The 17,192-nt window shown below is 38.5% G+C and overlaps 1 protein-coding gene across 1 annotated transcript; it reads right to left on the bottom strand.

Annotated features, from left to right (window-relative positions):
* Nucleotides 1–1,477: 1,477 nt before the first annotated feature.
* Nucleotides 1,478–13,643, bottom strand: ZC3H15 (zinc finger CCCH-type containing 15). Its single transcript, XM_076342173.1, has 10 exons — nucleotides 13,510–13,643; nucleotides 11,003–11,104; nucleotides 8,560–8,671; nucleotides 6,924–7,076; nucleotides 5,735–5,826; nucleotides 4,492–4,674; nucleotides 3,645–3,791; nucleotides 3,361–3,465; nucleotides 2,994–3,120; nucleotides 1,478–2,277 (listed from the first exon to the last, which is right to left on the bottom strand). The coding sequence occupies exons 1-10, from the start codon at nucleotides 13,585–13,587 to the stop codon at nucleotides 2,084–2,086; spliced, it is 1,293 nt and encodes a 430-aa protein (XP_076198288.1). The 5' UTR covers nucleotides 13,588–13,643; the 3' UTR covers nucleotides 1,478–2,083.
* Nucleotides 13,644–17,192: the final 3,549 nt, after the last annotated feature.

Raw genomic sequence — 17,192 nt, 5'->3', positions numbered from 1 at the left:
GATATTCAACATGTTTAAATACTATGCAAGGCAACTGTCCTGTTTAAGTGACACATGTACAAAAAGAGTTACGCACAACTGAGCCCTTTAGACCCAAAAGAGCGCACACGCACTCTCTCTGCCCATCTATCTTGGTGTTTATTAGCTGAAATTAGTATGAGTTACCCTGTCGTTCCTCCACTGTAAAATGCAAATAATTCACAACATTGACACAATTGTGACAAAGATTTAACCTGTTTAGATCAGTGAAACAGATCAGTATTATAGAAATCAGTATTATATACAATATACCAGCCTCTAAGACACAAAATATAGAAAGCCATTTTCATCCTTGGTAATGATTAAATTACTTTTATTCCCATTTAAAATATACAACTTTGAAAAATTATGCATCATACATTCAAATATGAATTGCAGTCTTAAGTATCCGGATATCCAGGTATCCTATTGCTGGCCAATATAATACAACAATCTGTCGACAGTGTTTATTTACGGCCATAGGAAAAAACCTCCATAAATAAATATCTATATCTGATATTGCAGCTTTTCCTTAAACACTTACATTTAGAAGTCAATTTCAGTAGGCCTCTTTCTCCCAAACACTGCTTCTTGTTCCTATAGGAGAAAACAAATGCCAAAAGATCCCAAAAAGGGCAAAAAAATGTCTGTCAGCTATTTTAGAAATAGCATTCAATATACAAGAGTCAATTTAGCAGTGTCAGAAATAACCATTAAAGCTAATATTACCACCCAAAAGCAGTTCGAGAAAGCTCACTAACAATGCCGTGAATCTTAATGGTCTTTAAGTAGTAATTTAAAAGCTTTAGAAAAATCGATGTAAACGGTATCATTTGTACAGCAATACTGTTGCAGATACTATTAGGAGCATGGCAAGGAGGCATAACCTACAGCCCCCTTGAAAAAGCACCACTACTGAGAAATCTTTATGGCAGGGTTTCGATGAATTTTAAGAGGGCACATTGACTTAAACTAAGCCTGACAGTGTGTCCCCTGCAGGGTACACAACGCAGGGTACAACACTGCTCCGCTTTGAGGCAACTCACTACTGCAAAACTTTGTGTTATTTATAGAACACCAAAGGTATGACAGGCATTTTTTAGACCATAACATCCCTGCTCTGCAGAGCTTTAAGTCTTCACTAATATACAAAACACAGCAGGGAAAGAATGAGACTCAAATAGCAATGAGTGATCTACAGCATGTATTAAATCAGTTAATGGATGGGTAGGAGATAAGAACAGTAGGGGAAAAAAGTCAGCTGCTGAATTTTACACTGCATGAAGTGTAGAAAAAAAATATTGTAATTGCAGTTAGCCCTAATTTAACTGAAGCCAACATCATCACTTCTGTATCAGGACTGGAGAGAAAAAAAAATGTTTATCACCGTATTAGAAAATGAAGTTATTAACAGTTTGGTATGATATCCTAACTTAACAGAGAAAAATCAACACAGGTATTTTAAAGTTGATAGTTTTTATTTACAGTTTTGTTGGCAAAAGGTGGTGGGAAAGTTTAAAACATTTTAAACAGAGGGCACCATATTGTATTGTATGATGTATCAGTTCACAATCTTCAGTATCCAGCTGATCAAATAAAGCTAATCACCACTTAAAGAAGCATAATCTGCATCAGCTCCATTAGAGTATACTGCCTAAAAACACTTCAGGCAGTTTCTGAATCAAGACAATCACTAATAAAAATGCAGTTCTGGTGAAGAATGTATACCTTGATTTTTATACTGTACCTGGTATCAAATTGCCCACTTATACTTGCATACTGGCAAAGCAGTTACACTTCCTACTTTTAGTTGAAAGTTATAATCTCATTTTCTGCAAATTCAGCTGTCAGGTAATTCTGAACTACTCTGAATATTTTACTGTGAGCATAGTCAAGATAGGAGTAGATGAGATTGAAGGAAAATATTCCTGGTATATGACGTGCCCATCAGAATCAGCTGGGTAACCATAAACATCCTGTTTAAGAATTCTATTCAAAAGGAGAAAAAATGTAGTCAGTTTTCACTTTGTCACATAGATTTAACTCCTCACTTGAGCTTTTTAATTCATTCTTCTAAATCAAGAGTGTTTAGTTCTTCTTCTAGTTCATCCAAGTCCTCTCCAGTAAAAAGATTTTCATCAACTGGAACTGCATCAATTACTCCATTTTCCAACTCCCCATCTCCATCATTATCTTCCTCTAAATCATTTTGCTCACTGCTGTTTACATCACCACCAGAAGCTTCACTTAATTTATTATCTGAAAATAAAAATAATTCTTACACATTTCAGTGTCACAAGTTTCTTAATCACTAATTCACAATCCTACTAAACAGGCTTTAAAGTCTTGAAGCTATAAAGAAGTTACTTTATTTGAAATTTATGTAGACTTATATTGGTTAAGTTGTATGTACCTGATTCATATGCAGGTTTGGATCATCAATTCTTAAAACAGGTTGAAAAGAAAAAACCCTCAAACTCCCAACTCCTTGAACTCCTATTTTCATAACTGGGTCAAACTTAATGAGCTGCTCCTACTCAATGTCTTCACTTAAAAGACTCAGGGTCTTAAAGATCAGGGTATGCATTCCACAAGCACACCAAGATCAAGATTTTGCTCTAAGAAATTATAAGCTAACAAACTAGCTAGAAAAATATGAATTTTGGTATTATTTATTCAATCATTTACTAAATCTGGAAAAAAAAGGGGAAACTACTAAATCAAACATCTTAAGGATTTACTTGAAGTGGCCATAAACACTACCTTTTATTTAAACTTGAATTTAAGAAAGTAAGAAGTGCATAGCATTTACTACAAGCTTTTTCTTTAGTAACTACATTGATAGTAATTTCACTCCCCCGCCCTGTTTAAACAAATACTTCTTTTCAGCAGATCAATAATTCATTTCTATCTATCTTTTGGGAAGCTCTTAACAATTCAATCCCATATTAGTGATGTCTAAATAATGAACTTACCGTCTTTTTCTATTGAACTGTATGTGCTGAATCGCTCAGGACTAGCCACAGTAATACCAGTCTCATCTACAGCCTTTGGGACATACAGGTTCAAATCTACATCATTTATGCACACAGGGTCTTCCATCTGAAAAATAAACCAAGATGCTATGCATGAATTACTTTTCTACAGAAATTCTCATTTCTGCAGGATTTCTACAAGATTTTTTTAATCTTCCTTTTGACACCAAAATTTTGACAAAATACACTCTGTATCAGTGTTAAATTAAGAACCAAGCTTATTAATTGCACTGTAAGAGCTCTCAAATTAAAAGTTTTCAAACTTAATGTAACTTGAAATATTATTCGAGTTCATACTGTTCTTTACCTCATCATCTTCTCCTGTTCCTTGAATATAGTGGGTGTCATCTGCTTCTTCATCATCTGCATCAACCAGCTCTGGTCGGAATTCAAATACTTCACGTCCACTAATCTATTCACAGAAAAAGAAATCTTAATTTATCATTTGATAGAATTTATACTGCTCTAAAAAAAAAAAGAAAAGAGGAAAAAAAACCAAGAAAAAAGCAAAGCAATTCTAGGCCCTCTGCCTTATTACAAAAACTTATTTACTCTTTCTTCTTACATTAAGAATTGGAGTGTAGAACATACCACCAATGCTTTGCCAGCTTTAAAATCTGCTTTCCTTCTCTCCATGTCTTGCTCAGCCTTATCAATTTTTTCTTGTCTTTTTCTTCTCTTCCATGCAATAAAACACTCTAGAGTAATTTTGGTAACATTTGGTCCTAAGGCAGCACGCTGTCAAATAAAGAGACTGATTAATGCTAGAAATTGTTTCCAAAGGCTAGAACAAATTAGAGATTTAATTACTCTGTTCCAGAAACTAATTGAAAACATTTCTTTCTAATTCCTTCTTCACTCTTACTACTGTTAAACATGCACCATCAACTTAAACTTTGACTCAACACATGATTTTCCAGTTAATAAGGTAAGTCAACATGGAAGTTAATATGAAAAGTGGAGGAGGAAAGAAACCAACGATAACAGCTCAGGTTCTCCTCAAATGGACACTGCCAGGCAATGGTGACAGAAATAAGCAGAGCAGCAACGTAACACCTTCAGAAGGCCCTGTTCTGTTGGTGTTGCTTCCTCATTACAGAGTTACACGAGAACTAAGGAGGCAGTGGGCTGGGGATGAGAAAGGCCCATAGAAACAGTTGTAACTGATAAAGGAAAAATAGCAGTAAGAAATAGAAGCCTCCTAAAAAAGGATTAGCAACAGCTGCACTAAGTATATGCAGCTGTAGTTTAATCTATTCACTAGGTAACAGTTCCTAAACAAAAACATGAATCAAATACTACACATCCTTCACACTAGCTCATACAGCTATAAAAACATTTTATACTTTTTAATTAGTAATTAGGAAGTCATTTACAACTGTCTCTTCAGAGTAACGAAAACAAATACCACCAAAAGGTACCTGTCTGACAACGTTACCTCTTTTTCTATTAGATCTTCTAAAGAAATTTCATCTTGCTTTTCCTCCTTCTTTTTGTCTTTTTTTAATACAAAACCTGGAGGGAGAGCATGGCGATACATGCAGTTGTCTCCTCCACCTGGACAGACCCAAAACCATCCATATTTGTTGTTTTCAATAGCATCAAGGAAATATTTGCAGACCTGTGTAAAACAATGGTTGTTAGCACTGCATTCTCTTTTCATCCCCAGCAATTTACACTACGTGTATAGCTACTACCTGTCAAAGTGCAGTAATTCAAAGCCAGTTGTACTCAAAACAGAACATGTGAAATGCATTGCTACTAAAAAAGTAGACAAAAGAAGCGCAACTAATTAACTAAAACTCATGTAGTCAACAGCTTTTTCTCAATACAATCCCGATTTAAAAAGAAAGGATGACTCAGAAGACTGGCAACTGTGTAAAACCAGTTGCACATGTAAAAGCATGCCGACAGTCCTTCTCTTCCTGCTCACCAACATCAGTGTAGTTCTAATAAAAATAAATAGAATCTGCCTCAGACGTTAAACCTTCCAGCTCACGATCCTGAGGTAAAGATGCCATTCTGGAGCTTCTAACAAGCAATTCATAGTTCACATTTAGCCCTATCAAATTTTAACTTTTGCAAATTTAAGCAGCATCAATACAATATTTAATTATTTGGTATTGAAAACAAGGTGAAATAGTTCTGAAGAATGAAAGAGATCAAGAATATTCTTTAGTTTGTGCACTAAATGGTATAATATCTTAAAGTTAGAGGTCAGGAACGACAAATGACTTTCAATTAGTAAATTCCAGCTTACAGGAGAAACTTTAAACTTAAATGTTTGTACATCACCCAGTACATAAAAAAGCCAATATACATGGGAGTGTATACATGAGATGACAGACCTAACTAATCACAATACTTGAATCTTCTAAGCAAGTAGGATGCATTAAATATATTACTGATTCCTTTAGCATTTCTATTTTGGAAGCACTTCATCTACTATTCATTTACATTTTACATGAGAAAAAACTTTATGATGACTGAAAGAGCTTTGAGGTGTTTCTGTTTTTTTAAATACATTATTAGAAATACTATCAGCCCAACTGTATACTCAGAAGATTGTTATAATATTCCATTCAAAATCTTTAGATAATGATAACCATATCTAATACCAGTCTGCAGTTAATTCTCTCTACTACAGCTCAATTAATAAAAAAAAAAAAAAAGAGACATACTATTTGAGTTTTGGGTTTTTTCTTTTCCGCCTCACCATGCTTCTTGTTCACCACTTCTTCCAGCTTCTTCTCATCCCAGTTATCCATTGTATCTAGAAAAAGACAACGGATGGTTTCATAAAAATTCCAAATACTAAGCAATGCTGTCAAGTTGCTTTTCTCCCTAATAACAGTTTTAATATGCAATTCTTACATTTTAGTTAGTTTATAGAATGGAAAATAAATTCAGGCTTTTATAATAAAAGTTTTCAAACTCTCCTATGCTGCTTGCAAGACAATTCCCTCAAAAGCCTTAGAAATTTATATTTTGACATGCATAGTGTGTTTCAGTTAAAGACTAAAAAATGTGTCATTCCATCTGTACCCTTCCAAGCACAGACAAGGGAAAAGAAGAAAAGGAAGATGACTGAATAAAAGAGAAGGTTGGAGGCTAATGTCCAGAAATACCGATGATGTAACTTGAGGATTGAAAGAGATAATACCAAATTTTCTGTGTTAAAGTTAAAAGAAGGTGACATCAAAAGAAGCAAGATCACCAATGGCAACAGTAGTAGTGAGTCTATGGGATCCTGTCATTCATTTAGGACGACACAGGCTAAAATTCAAACAAAGACCGAGACATGATGAATTATGGAAAAACAAAAGAAATTACTTTGACTATAAAATCTCTAACCGCTGCTAAGTAAAAGTAAAATCCAGAGTACTTTGCCAGCAAATGATTTGGAGGAAGGAGATAAAGTCACAGAAAAAATTCCAAAGTATCCTGAATTCTAGAACTGTGCACATTTGGGCAAACACTAGTAATAGTTCTGGAAAGCAACTATGGTTGCTCATTACACCTCCTCCTTTTGCACTTCCATTTCATAGAACTTAGAAAAAAACAGCAACTATAAGAAAGACCAACTTGCTACTTGTATGACATAACACGTTACACAGCAGAATTAAAAACCACCACCGAATATCACTAGGTCATACTTCTTTTTCTAAATAAGGTCTAAAGAATACTTGTGAGCACACTTTTTAAAGGAAGTTTCACTGTTGTTCGTAATTTTGAACATAGTGGTATGGGTTGCCTCGGTCATTGACCAGGCTCTTCTGGATCATAATCACAACACAAGATGACTCTTAATCTTAAAAATCCAGTTTCAGAATCAGATAGCTTAGTAGTCATTTTCTAGAAGTGTTATACCTTTTTCAAGGTCTTCATCTCTTGCATCAATGTAGACACTTCGTTTTTCACACTTCCTTTCCAAAGACAAATCATGAGAAAACTTGCACTTGTCTCCTTTAGTGCATTGTCCTTGCTTGAAGAAAGCACAAACTACAGATTTGGGGTCAGCACCTGAGTGAAGAAAGTTTTTATATTTAATACTACTTTTAAGTGAAACACAAAACTGGAGCAAAAGCTGTATATTAAGAGTTCTGACAACAATGTCTAGGATCATACAAGCTTTAGGATCTGTAGAGAATGAAAACACATTTTTTAAAAATCAAAGTTATTTCATGTGAAGTTCATCACAAGTAAATACTCCATGTCCTGAATGTGTCATATTTGCTTTGTACGGCACGGTATTTGCAACGTATCAAAGCTGGCACTTGACTGAAGAAATACAGAAAGCAGTGTGCCTGAGCAAATTATTCATTCATATAACATAATACGTATGAGATAACCACTCTGTGGAACTTCTTCCCTATACAATAAGCTGGTTTTGCCTCTAATACACAGTAAAGCATCTTGTAATATTCATTAAGCGCTCATGTAAGATTTTAAGCTCGAGTTTTTCACTTGCTGATTTTAAGCTTGGTGCAAGTCACCAGTGACTAGAGTATGTACAGCAACACCTGTTTAAAGTCTTAACTAAAAATCTAGTTTTTAAATGCTGAGTGAATCCCTAAAAGAACTTCAGGTAATATAGCTCTCCTTGTTGGCAATCTCAATAGAAAGGCAAAGCTTTAATTAGGACAATATTAGTCTTCTGAAATAACTTTAAGTCAAGAGCTACTTTATTTGGAGAAAGCTAACCACTGCAGATCATAAACAGAAAGCTGGCCTTTGTTGCTGTTAAGTGCCACAGTGAACAAATATCAGGTTTACTTTAAAGACATACATGGAAATCATACTTGTTTAATAAAAAATTATTGTGCATAATTTCATTAGTTCCAGAAGATTAATAAAGCAAAAGAGGTGATAACATTCCTAAAAGTATGATTTTTTTTTTTTCTCCCACATGGCAACCAATTGTAGAGTTTCCTAGAAGTATCAAACACTCTTAAACTTACATTTCATCACAAAACTAGTTTGTTCAATAACTGAGTTCAAATAAGACCACACTTCCGAAACCAAGTCCCACTGTTAACTGTGAGGTGGGACAGAAGTAACTGGAAAATTTTTACTGTTCTGATTTGAATACAAGTCTTCTGTGAAGACGATAGTTATCATGTTATATTCCTTGTAATACCTGGATGTTCATGTCTCCCTGGGGAGACAGACTACTTTAAACAAATACCATCACACACACACAAAAAAAAAAGTGATGCCACTGATCCAGAAGCATCTAATTAATGAACCTGAATACAGCAAAGTATCTGTAGCTGCCCTGTCAATATCAATGTAGCTTTTGAGATTCTAATGATCTACTAACCCCAGATGACCTCCTAAAAAAATGTCAAATCCTTACTGACAAACTACTTGTTACACTAGATAGAGAAGGAAACAGACATATCTACTTTATTAAAAAATGAATTGGCATTTTTAAAGGGTTATTTTACCTGAAGTAGATTTATGAATAAGAGAACATAAATGAAGAGAATTCAGTTACTCATACCTTTGCTAATTTTCTGTGCAGCAACCACAGGCTTGAAGAGTTCATTTAACTCTTGTAATTCTTTTTTCTTATCTTCTTTTTTTAATTTCTTCTCGCTTTCTGTTTGAGCAGCCTATGATGACCCCAAATTTGAAGTTATTAATATATAATTAGAGTGACATTACTCACTTCACATGAACTGTACATTAAAATAGCAAGTCATTTTAAATTAGTTTATAAGGAGAGGAGGGAAAGAACCTGTGATTTCTGAATTTCTCAGAATTCCTGCCCTTGCATGAATGGCCAGTGCCATCTAGTGGTACCGACCTTTCCAACCGAAGAGATTTCAAATGCAGTTTGTCAGAGATGCGAGATGCTGGTAGGTACCATTAGATGATGCAGTTACCTCTATTCCACCTTTACAGGCTAGGAAATCAAGTGAAAGATATTGAGACTAAGGAGAAGAAAAGTTAGTTGCTCTTTTGTGATACATTAGCAGTGCAACTATTCAATGCAGTTACTTCAAGATCTGTGCAAAAAGCTTCTCTATCTTTAGTCCCCTACATGCTGCTTTGTTCTTTCTCTTCATGTGTACCAGCAGCACTTCCAGGAAATCTGTCTGTAGAAGTTAGGAACTGCTTTTAGAACACTTTTTTATTTGAATTTATATCAATTCATTGATAACCAGTGGGTTAGAAGACAAGAACATTCATTCTATAGGTACGAGGGGCCAAGGTCTGAAAAACAAGCTCACCTAGGAAAAGAAAAGTTTGTGTATAAAGAAAAACAAATCACATGTGACTCTGCCTTACCCTTTTTGCATAAGCCAGAAAAGGCCTGTATCTATACCAGAGTGGTAGAGAGGGATGAAGACAGATGAAAGAGGACATGGGAAAAACATTGTTAGATGATTTGATTCTTATTCTTAAGGGAAGCTAGTGAGATTAACACCACTATACAAATACATGGGGTACTTTATTGGCAAAATACAGTGTAATATTAAAAAAGCAACTTTGTTCCTATGGTAAATTTGGCAAGAAAATGCTAAATTGTTTTAAAAGGGAATTGATTAATTTGGTCCACATACAGAACACTCAATTTTCATACTGAAAGTCCACAAATCCTATTTTACATAGCATGCAGACCCACATATGTCAACTACAAAAAGTAGTACTTTAAGAATGCTTTTGTTTCACTCTAGGGTTCTAAAAGCATGAAGATGAAGCTTGCCTTTTTTTTTTTCTTCTTAAACAAAAAGCCTTGACATAATTTCCATTTGGATCTCAGGACAACAATAATTGCTTTAAAGTGTTCTTTCTTTCTCAGGGACAATCCTAACTGAAAACCATTTTACCGGGTAAGAAAGGTGTAATTTGGTCTAAAAATTAGCTTCTGACATCTATCAGTCAATAGATAAGAACATTTGAGAAACAAATTATTTTAGGTTGGCTAATTTACATACTGGTGTCCCATTAAATGCTACAGATTCAGGGATTTCATATACAAATTTCAGAGCTGTCTGAGTAACGCCAATGTTTCTGAAGTGACATCAAGCAGTCCTTTCCACTACATGAAATTGTTAGATCTAATGACCTGAATATCAACTTTACCTTTAAAGTTATATTTGACATTTGTTAGTTCATTCTTATGTTATGCAAGGAATTTAACATAAATTATGACATCATGAATTTAGCTGATGCAAATGTAATATTCTACAGGCTTATTCATAGAACAGGAAGCTGCATAAATACTTAGCAACTAGCTTCCCTAGCACTGTAGGAATAAGAGACCTGGCTCACTTCCATTATAAAAATATTTTCATGAAATTTGTGCTTTCTGACTAAGTGTAATCTAAACATTGTATCTCAGCCACATCATATTTTACTTCGTCATACAAAAGAGCAGATTAGTAGACAGTGGCTCAAAATTTCAGTTTCTTTGACCAGTTCACCAAATAGATGCAGACTTGTCAGACTTGTTTCCATTTTAAACAATAATAAATACTTCTATAAGTAGAACAAGCAGCACATCTGGGCTTATGCATTTTTTTTAATCTTCCCCCAATTCCAATTTTAATATTAGTAACAACTACTCTTATTTTTAATGGTTCACTATTTCTTCAATTAGGTGGGAATTAAAAGAGAAAGAATATATAACTGCACTTTTCTGATAGCCAGTTTCTACAATTTATTTTCAGGTATACCTTAAACTCAATTATGTTACTATTAGAATACTGTGTAAAGAAACACACACCCTTATTAGTTGAGTTTGAGTTTTTTGGTACATAATACTCAGCTAGACAAGCTTTGCAAGAAGACTATCTAGTTAAATCTGTGCTAGTCACAATACATCAGGCAAGTAACATCTCAACTTTTTTCTACTGCAGCATTATATGACAATCTATATGTGCAGTGAAAGATGATTTCACTATACAGTGGGAAAACATTACAGATTAAATGCTTACCTGACGTGGATTTTGCTGACCAAATTTAACCTGGTGAGTCACAGCCTTGATAAATTTCTGTTGTTTTGCACCTTTTTTATTCTTTAGGCCAAATGTTTTGTCCTAAATCAAGAGATAAATACAGCCAAATTAATTGAAACTATCCAACAGTTGGAAGAAGCTTAAGTTGTTACCAAAAAAAAAAGACTTGCCACTCCTCTCAGATTTTCAGTTAGACACAGACTATTTCCTCTAGCAACACAAGCAATCCAAGAAACAGTATGGACAATATTTAGACTCCTCACATCATCTTCAAAATTTGTTTTTCAAAAGAACCTACTAAATGCTGCTTTTGTGTGAGCTATTGCTTTTATCACCAGACCTACTTGTGCCCAAATATTAGCGTGAGCGTGTACACACAGTGTTTTCAGGCTCCTCAAAACAAAAGGACAAGATGCGTTTGGCGACTACCCAAGTAACATCTGAGGAAAATATTAAGATTGAATAGCCATAAATTCTGCTTTTCTTTTCCCCTATGTACCTAAAATCACTTATTACTTTTATCTTCAAATATTCATAGATAAATGTTATATATTTGTTATGCAGATTAATATTGCCACATGTAACATATTACTTTTTATTTTCAAGTATTTTAAGCTTTTCATTTTCTAACTGTACTAGTTTGAAGATGTCTTTCTCCTATGTCAAGCAGGTGTTTGTACTTCCTAAACTCCACTGCAAGAAGTTTCTGTTTACTGCCTGAAACAATTCTTCCTCTACATCTCTAGCTTTATTGTTGAGAGACAGGTTTCTATACAAAACCTATTAAAAATTTCATTTAAAAAAAGAAAAAGATAGCTCACTTTCACACAGGTACCTAAAGCAGAAATTATTTTTTTGTAACTGAAATACCTACATTAAAAACTTATCCGTGCCTTTGATTTGATACCAACATTTTTTTTCTTCCAGGAACAAGTAACAGCTGTTCATCCAGTGATAATAACTCAGTTCAAACATACTTTTGGAAACCCTAACAATCCAAAAATATATTATAAAAGAATTATAAACAGATCCAAATTTCCAGAGTCACCCTGTTTTCATTTACAATGTATCCCCTATCAACAGCAGGTAGTCCTCTGTTACTTTACACTAATTTGAAAAGTCTGTAATTTGTCAGAATAACTAGTTGGGAAAGAAAATGGATCATTCACACACTTGATTTCTGTGTCAAATGCCACACAGAATATATAATCACTGTGTATTTGAATTATGTAATAAATTATTGTTAATAATACAAGTTTTTCCCCTTTCAGCTGCATTTTTTTGTAATGAAAGGTAGAATTTTCCTATGTAGCTGGATTCAGCAAGAATATAAGAAACACTGAAGCCAACAGAGAGAACAACCACTCCAACCTAACGTTTGCAAAGAACATAGAAACAATATTCCACAGTGCTAGATTTAAAAGAACACTTCCGTTACACAGATATTCTGCCTAAACAGCTGAGCAGCTACTAACTTTCTTGCCAATAGATTCAGGCAAACATTTAATTTTCTACAACCGCTCTCTCCTTGTACTTTCAACATAGCTTTTTTTTTAACGTAGTGGAAGATTTACATGACTATCCTAATAACTAACACACACGCACACTCCCCCCCAGCACTTTTTTTTAAAATCTGGTTTTACCGTGGAATTGAGCATCAGAAGTTTAAATAGAATATGAGATACTACTGATTAATCTTCGAATTATTTTGCATTCAACTTCTATGAAAGATTTACTAAACTGTTACTCCAGGAAATGCCTCCTTGGCCACACAGGCCAAACCGTATTAAAAAAAAAAACCCAAAAGAAACCACACACATGTTTTAAACTGAGTGAGAAATGCAAACCTACACCTCAGAGAGCTGGACTCAGAAAATACAGGAACACATAGAACAGAGAGATGGAAAAGGGAAAGGACAAGAAAGAAAAAAAAAAGAACAGCACTCTTGTCAGAAAACCTTCAGTTCAAAGACAGCTCTGGCCAGAAAACGTCCAGCCCGAAAACCCAAACCCCAGTCCGAGAAGCGGCCACCAGCACAAGTGAAAGGGCAACGGTCAGTAATTTGACAGGTCTGGACAGCGCTGGGGCCGCGAAGGGAACCAGCATCCCCCGGAACGGTGCTTCTGGGCTGGGCTGCGGCACCGATCAGGCGTGCGTGAGCATACCCCTCCGCGCACACCAAGTTTTTGGCTTTATGACCATCTCCTTGGCCGCTTCAGCTGAAGGGGCGGCCTGCGGGCCCGGCTGTCCGCGGGCCATGACGGCGGGCTTTCGGGGAGGCCGGCTGCCGCCGGCAGCAGCGTCCGTGCCCCCGCGGCCGAGGGGGCGGGAGAGGGGGGCACAGGGAGAGAGCTGCCCGCGTCGGAAGGGAAACGGCAGGAAGCGGCAGGCCCCAGCGGGGGCAAGGGGAGGGCCGCGGCGGGAGAGCGGCCCGCCCGGCGTCGGCCGCGGCCCCCTGGGCCCGGCGCGGGCCTGCTCGCCTCACCTCGATAATCTTCTCCTTCTTCTTCTGGTCCGCCTTCTTGCTACCCCCCGCCGGCTGCTGCTGCTTCTTGGGGGGCATGGCGGGGAGGGCGGAGCGGCCTCGGCTCTCGCTCGGGGGCTCTCAGGGCCGCGGGGAGGGCGGGGCGGGACGGCGCCGCCGCCGGGGAGGCGCAACGGATCCCGCTCGCAACGCCGGCGGCCGCGGGGCACGCTGGGAAGGCAGCGCGGGGCGCGCCGCGCGCTGGGAGCTCGGCGGTGCGCGAGGGCCCAACTATCTCCCGGCAGGCAGCGCGCGGCGGGGCGATGGCCGGGCGCTCCACCTGACGTCACGCAGGGGCGGGGCCCACGCCGCCCGGGGTGCCCCGCCCCCGGGCGGGAGCGGGCCGGTGCCGTGCCCCGGTCGTGGGGGGCCGGGCCGGGCCTGGGGCCGGCGGTGGGCTCTGCTCTGTGGAGTCTCTCTCCCTGTAGAGACTGGAGGCGCTCCTCCGCCGGGCGGACGCTAGGGTTGGGGAGGCGGCCGTGGCGGTAACAGGCGCGGCCCCTCCGCCCCTTCTGCGGGGGTCGTGCCTCGCCGGCCGGGGAGATGGTCGAGTGAGGGGGGATGGCGGTCCCCGAGGGCCTTCCCCGACCGAACCCCTGTCCAGCGCTGGGAGAGCCGCCTTTTGGTGGTTCCCCAGTGGGAACTGTGGCCGGTTCCCCTCATGAGCGGTGGCTGGATGGAGATGCGCTTACCGCCACCACCTTCAGCGACAGTGACCTGCCAGCGAGCAGGGTGTTGAACTTGCTGCCACAGAGAGCCTGGACCCAGTTAAACAGCGGCAGTCCTTCTAGGCACCCCACCCTTACCTCTGCCAGCTCCAAGGCTTCAAGGAAGCAATCCGGAAAGCAGCAAGAAGTTTGATTACTGCCTAAACGGATGCAGAGTGACGGTTGGGTACGCGTTGGTGTTACCTGCAGAGGCGCAAGGGGAAACTCTGGACAAGGGTCAGCCTTGCGGAGTCGGACACCCTTATCAGTGCCGCTGCACAGCCCTCGTAAGGCCAAAGGGGAAGCCTCGCTGGAAAAGTGGCAGGTGGTGAACAGACCGCCGGCAGATTTGTGAGCAGCTGGCTGTAGGACAACAACCAGCACCCACCATAGGGCTGTTTGTCTTCAGAGAGCACCTGCACGCTGGATCACTGCTGGCCCATACAGGACATGTACTTTATGAAGGGAGTGGGGATGAGTAAGGTGATAGCGCATTCATGCATGTATATAGCTGTATTTTTTGCTGCAATCTCTTTGCCAGAGGAGGGAAGGCAACTGCTGTATGAGGACACAGGACACTGCTGCTTATTAACAGCAATGATTTCCTTAGGATTGATCAGCTACAAAATAACATCCCAGAGAACCTACAAGCTAGACAATCAAACGTCAGGGAGAAAAACACACTCTCCCAGGCTTCGTGAACAGTCAAGTAATAAATATATCTGAAGTCAGCCACTTGCACGGTCATCTTTTTTCCCTCCGAGTTCCACCTGACAAACACATCTTTCTCTAAAGACTGCCTCCAAAAAAACAACTACAGTGCTGAACTCAGATTCTATGTTGGATGCACTGATGCTCACTAGGGACTAACGGGAGAGAATTTGGTACTGCAAAGAGCTCAGATGTTTGAACATTAGCTACTTACTGCCCAGGGGAACCCTGCTGAATAAACCATCCCTTGTAAATAAGCAGTCTTTCTGTGGGCAGGTGTGCTCTACTTTATGTACTGGATCAGGTTTGGGTGTGTGAAACAACGGTAGTCTGCCTGAGGGAAGATAAGCTTTCCATTTATCCTCTTCATTTTCTTTCAAAGAGCCAAGGTTGGGTTTGGGTGCCACCAAGACTGGCACAAATCTTTCTGTAGAAAGGGTGAAACAATCCCAAATTGACTCCAAATGCCTAAGTAGGACCATGGTCTGGTACTTAAACCGCATGGAGTTTCTTAGCCTTGACATGCACTGCTACTTTCTCATGCGATGGCTTGCAGGCATGTTCTCTTTCATCATGCCACGAGTGTCATTTTGCCTTTGGTTTCATGAGATGGGCTTTCATGGCTCTTTCCTTCCCACATGTGGAGGAGCTTCTACAACAGGAAGAAATGTATGTTAGCTGTTTGTGAGTGGTACCTGTTTCATCTAAAATGACTAGTAGAAATGCTTTCAAAAAAAGTGTAACATGTAGGGGGACATGTTATCCAGATTTGCCAACTTTTGATTTCTGACAAATGTTCCAGTATCAAAATATTAGTTGCTGATAACAGATTTTAATGTCCGTTTCAGCCACTATAGCACAAATTTCCTTTCTCATTTTGAGTAAGGTGCTTAAGTCTTGCTATGATGTAGGTTCATACTTTGTACAGCAGGTAAAGATTCTTCTGTTCCTCACCAAGTTTAGTAGTTTCTGGTACAATCTGCATCCAAAAATATTTTAATAACGAGGCATATTTTTAAAATGATCTCATGGACCAGAGGTAAGAAAACAGGCTGTTCTGTAAGCAAACAGCAAGCGGTTCTTACAGGACTTTAAGCACCCACAGATCCGCAACACAAAAGATCCAAATAGATCAATAAAACACCTTAATTTTCAGAGTGCTCAGCTAAATAACTGTACCAGCCATTTGTTACATCTGTCACTACTTGTATGCTCAAAAAGGATGGAATATTTTGGTTCTACAGTTTTGGTTCTACATAGTCTGCCTAATATAGGAGATACAATTTCAGATTTTGTTTTTAAGATCAGAATCACAAAGAAGCATGAGGCAATGGAGGGTCTAAGAGGCTAATTGATTAATATGCATACTTTATTACATTGGGTAAGATTTGCAATAACCAACGACTTCTCGAGCCATCAGAACATATATAGCAGCACACAATAGTTGGAACCTAACACAGGAGGAATTCAGTTGAGAAATGAGCATATTTTGTTCGAGCTATTGGGACAACTTGCTGCATTAAGTCAGTCAAGCTCCCACTAATGTCATTGTGATTCCACCGTGCCAGGAGCCAGGCCGTAATGTTTTCCTCTCCTGTGAAATGTATTGCATTTGCAGCAAAATTCATCAGTATCTTCCAACTTAAAGGAAAAATTATTCCCATTTTGTTGTTTCCTCTCATCATGATCTGAAAGAATTAGTGGAAACAAAGATTATAATAAATATTGTATTTGATATAAATTATAAAAGCTTGATTTGCGGTCGGAGTACATTCAGCCATTCATTTAAGTAGTTCACGACCTTGTGTTGCACATTCACATGATGAATTTTGTATTTTGATCACTTGTTCAGCTAAGAAATAATTAAGCCTGTTCTGAGACTCAGAATCCAAGAAAAAAACCCCAAAACTTAACACTCACTAAGGCCTAATTCTGTACTAGCATATACGGAACTGCCGTAAGTTTTGGTGCGAGTTCCTTTTTAGCAGAGGCTGCAGATCCTTAAATTCCTGACTGGTTCTTCAGATAAACATGAAAAGCAGAAAAAACTTCTTGCCAATGATATCTGGTAGGTTGAGACCTGAATGCCTGAAAAATGCCATTAAAAAAATAAATTGCTATGTACTAAATATTGGAGAGAAAAAAAATGTATAAATTGATCTAAAATACATTGTAGGAACCAATCATATCCAGAACTTTCAGTGTTGAGCACACTAACCTATCTTT

Source organism: Aptenodytes patagonicus, chromosome 6 (assembly GCF_965638725.1).
Source record: "Aptenodytes patagonicus chromosome 6, bAptPat1.pri.cur, whole genome shotgun sequence".
NCBI classification, from domain to species: Eukaryota; Metazoa; Chordata; class Aves; order Sphenisciformes; family Spheniscidae; genus Aptenodytes; species Aptenodytes patagonicus.
This window is presented reverse-complemented; position numbering and strand designations above follow the sequence as displayed.

Bases quoted from the DNA above. Each gene is read 5' to 3' on its own strand.
- ZC3H15 (XM_076342173.1), bottom strand. From the start codon at position 13,587: ATGCCCCCCAAGAAGCAGCAGCAGCCGGCGGGGGGTAGCAAGAAGGCG. The intron at 7,077-8,559 runs GTATGAGTAACT...TTCTTCACTCAG, and splicing joins TGCACAGAAAATTAGCAAAG to GTGCTGACCCCAAATCTGTA. The intron at 3,792-4,491 runs GTAACGTTGTCA...TTTATTTGACAG, and splicing joins AAGATCTAATAGAAAAAGAG to CGTGCTGCCTTAGGACCAAA.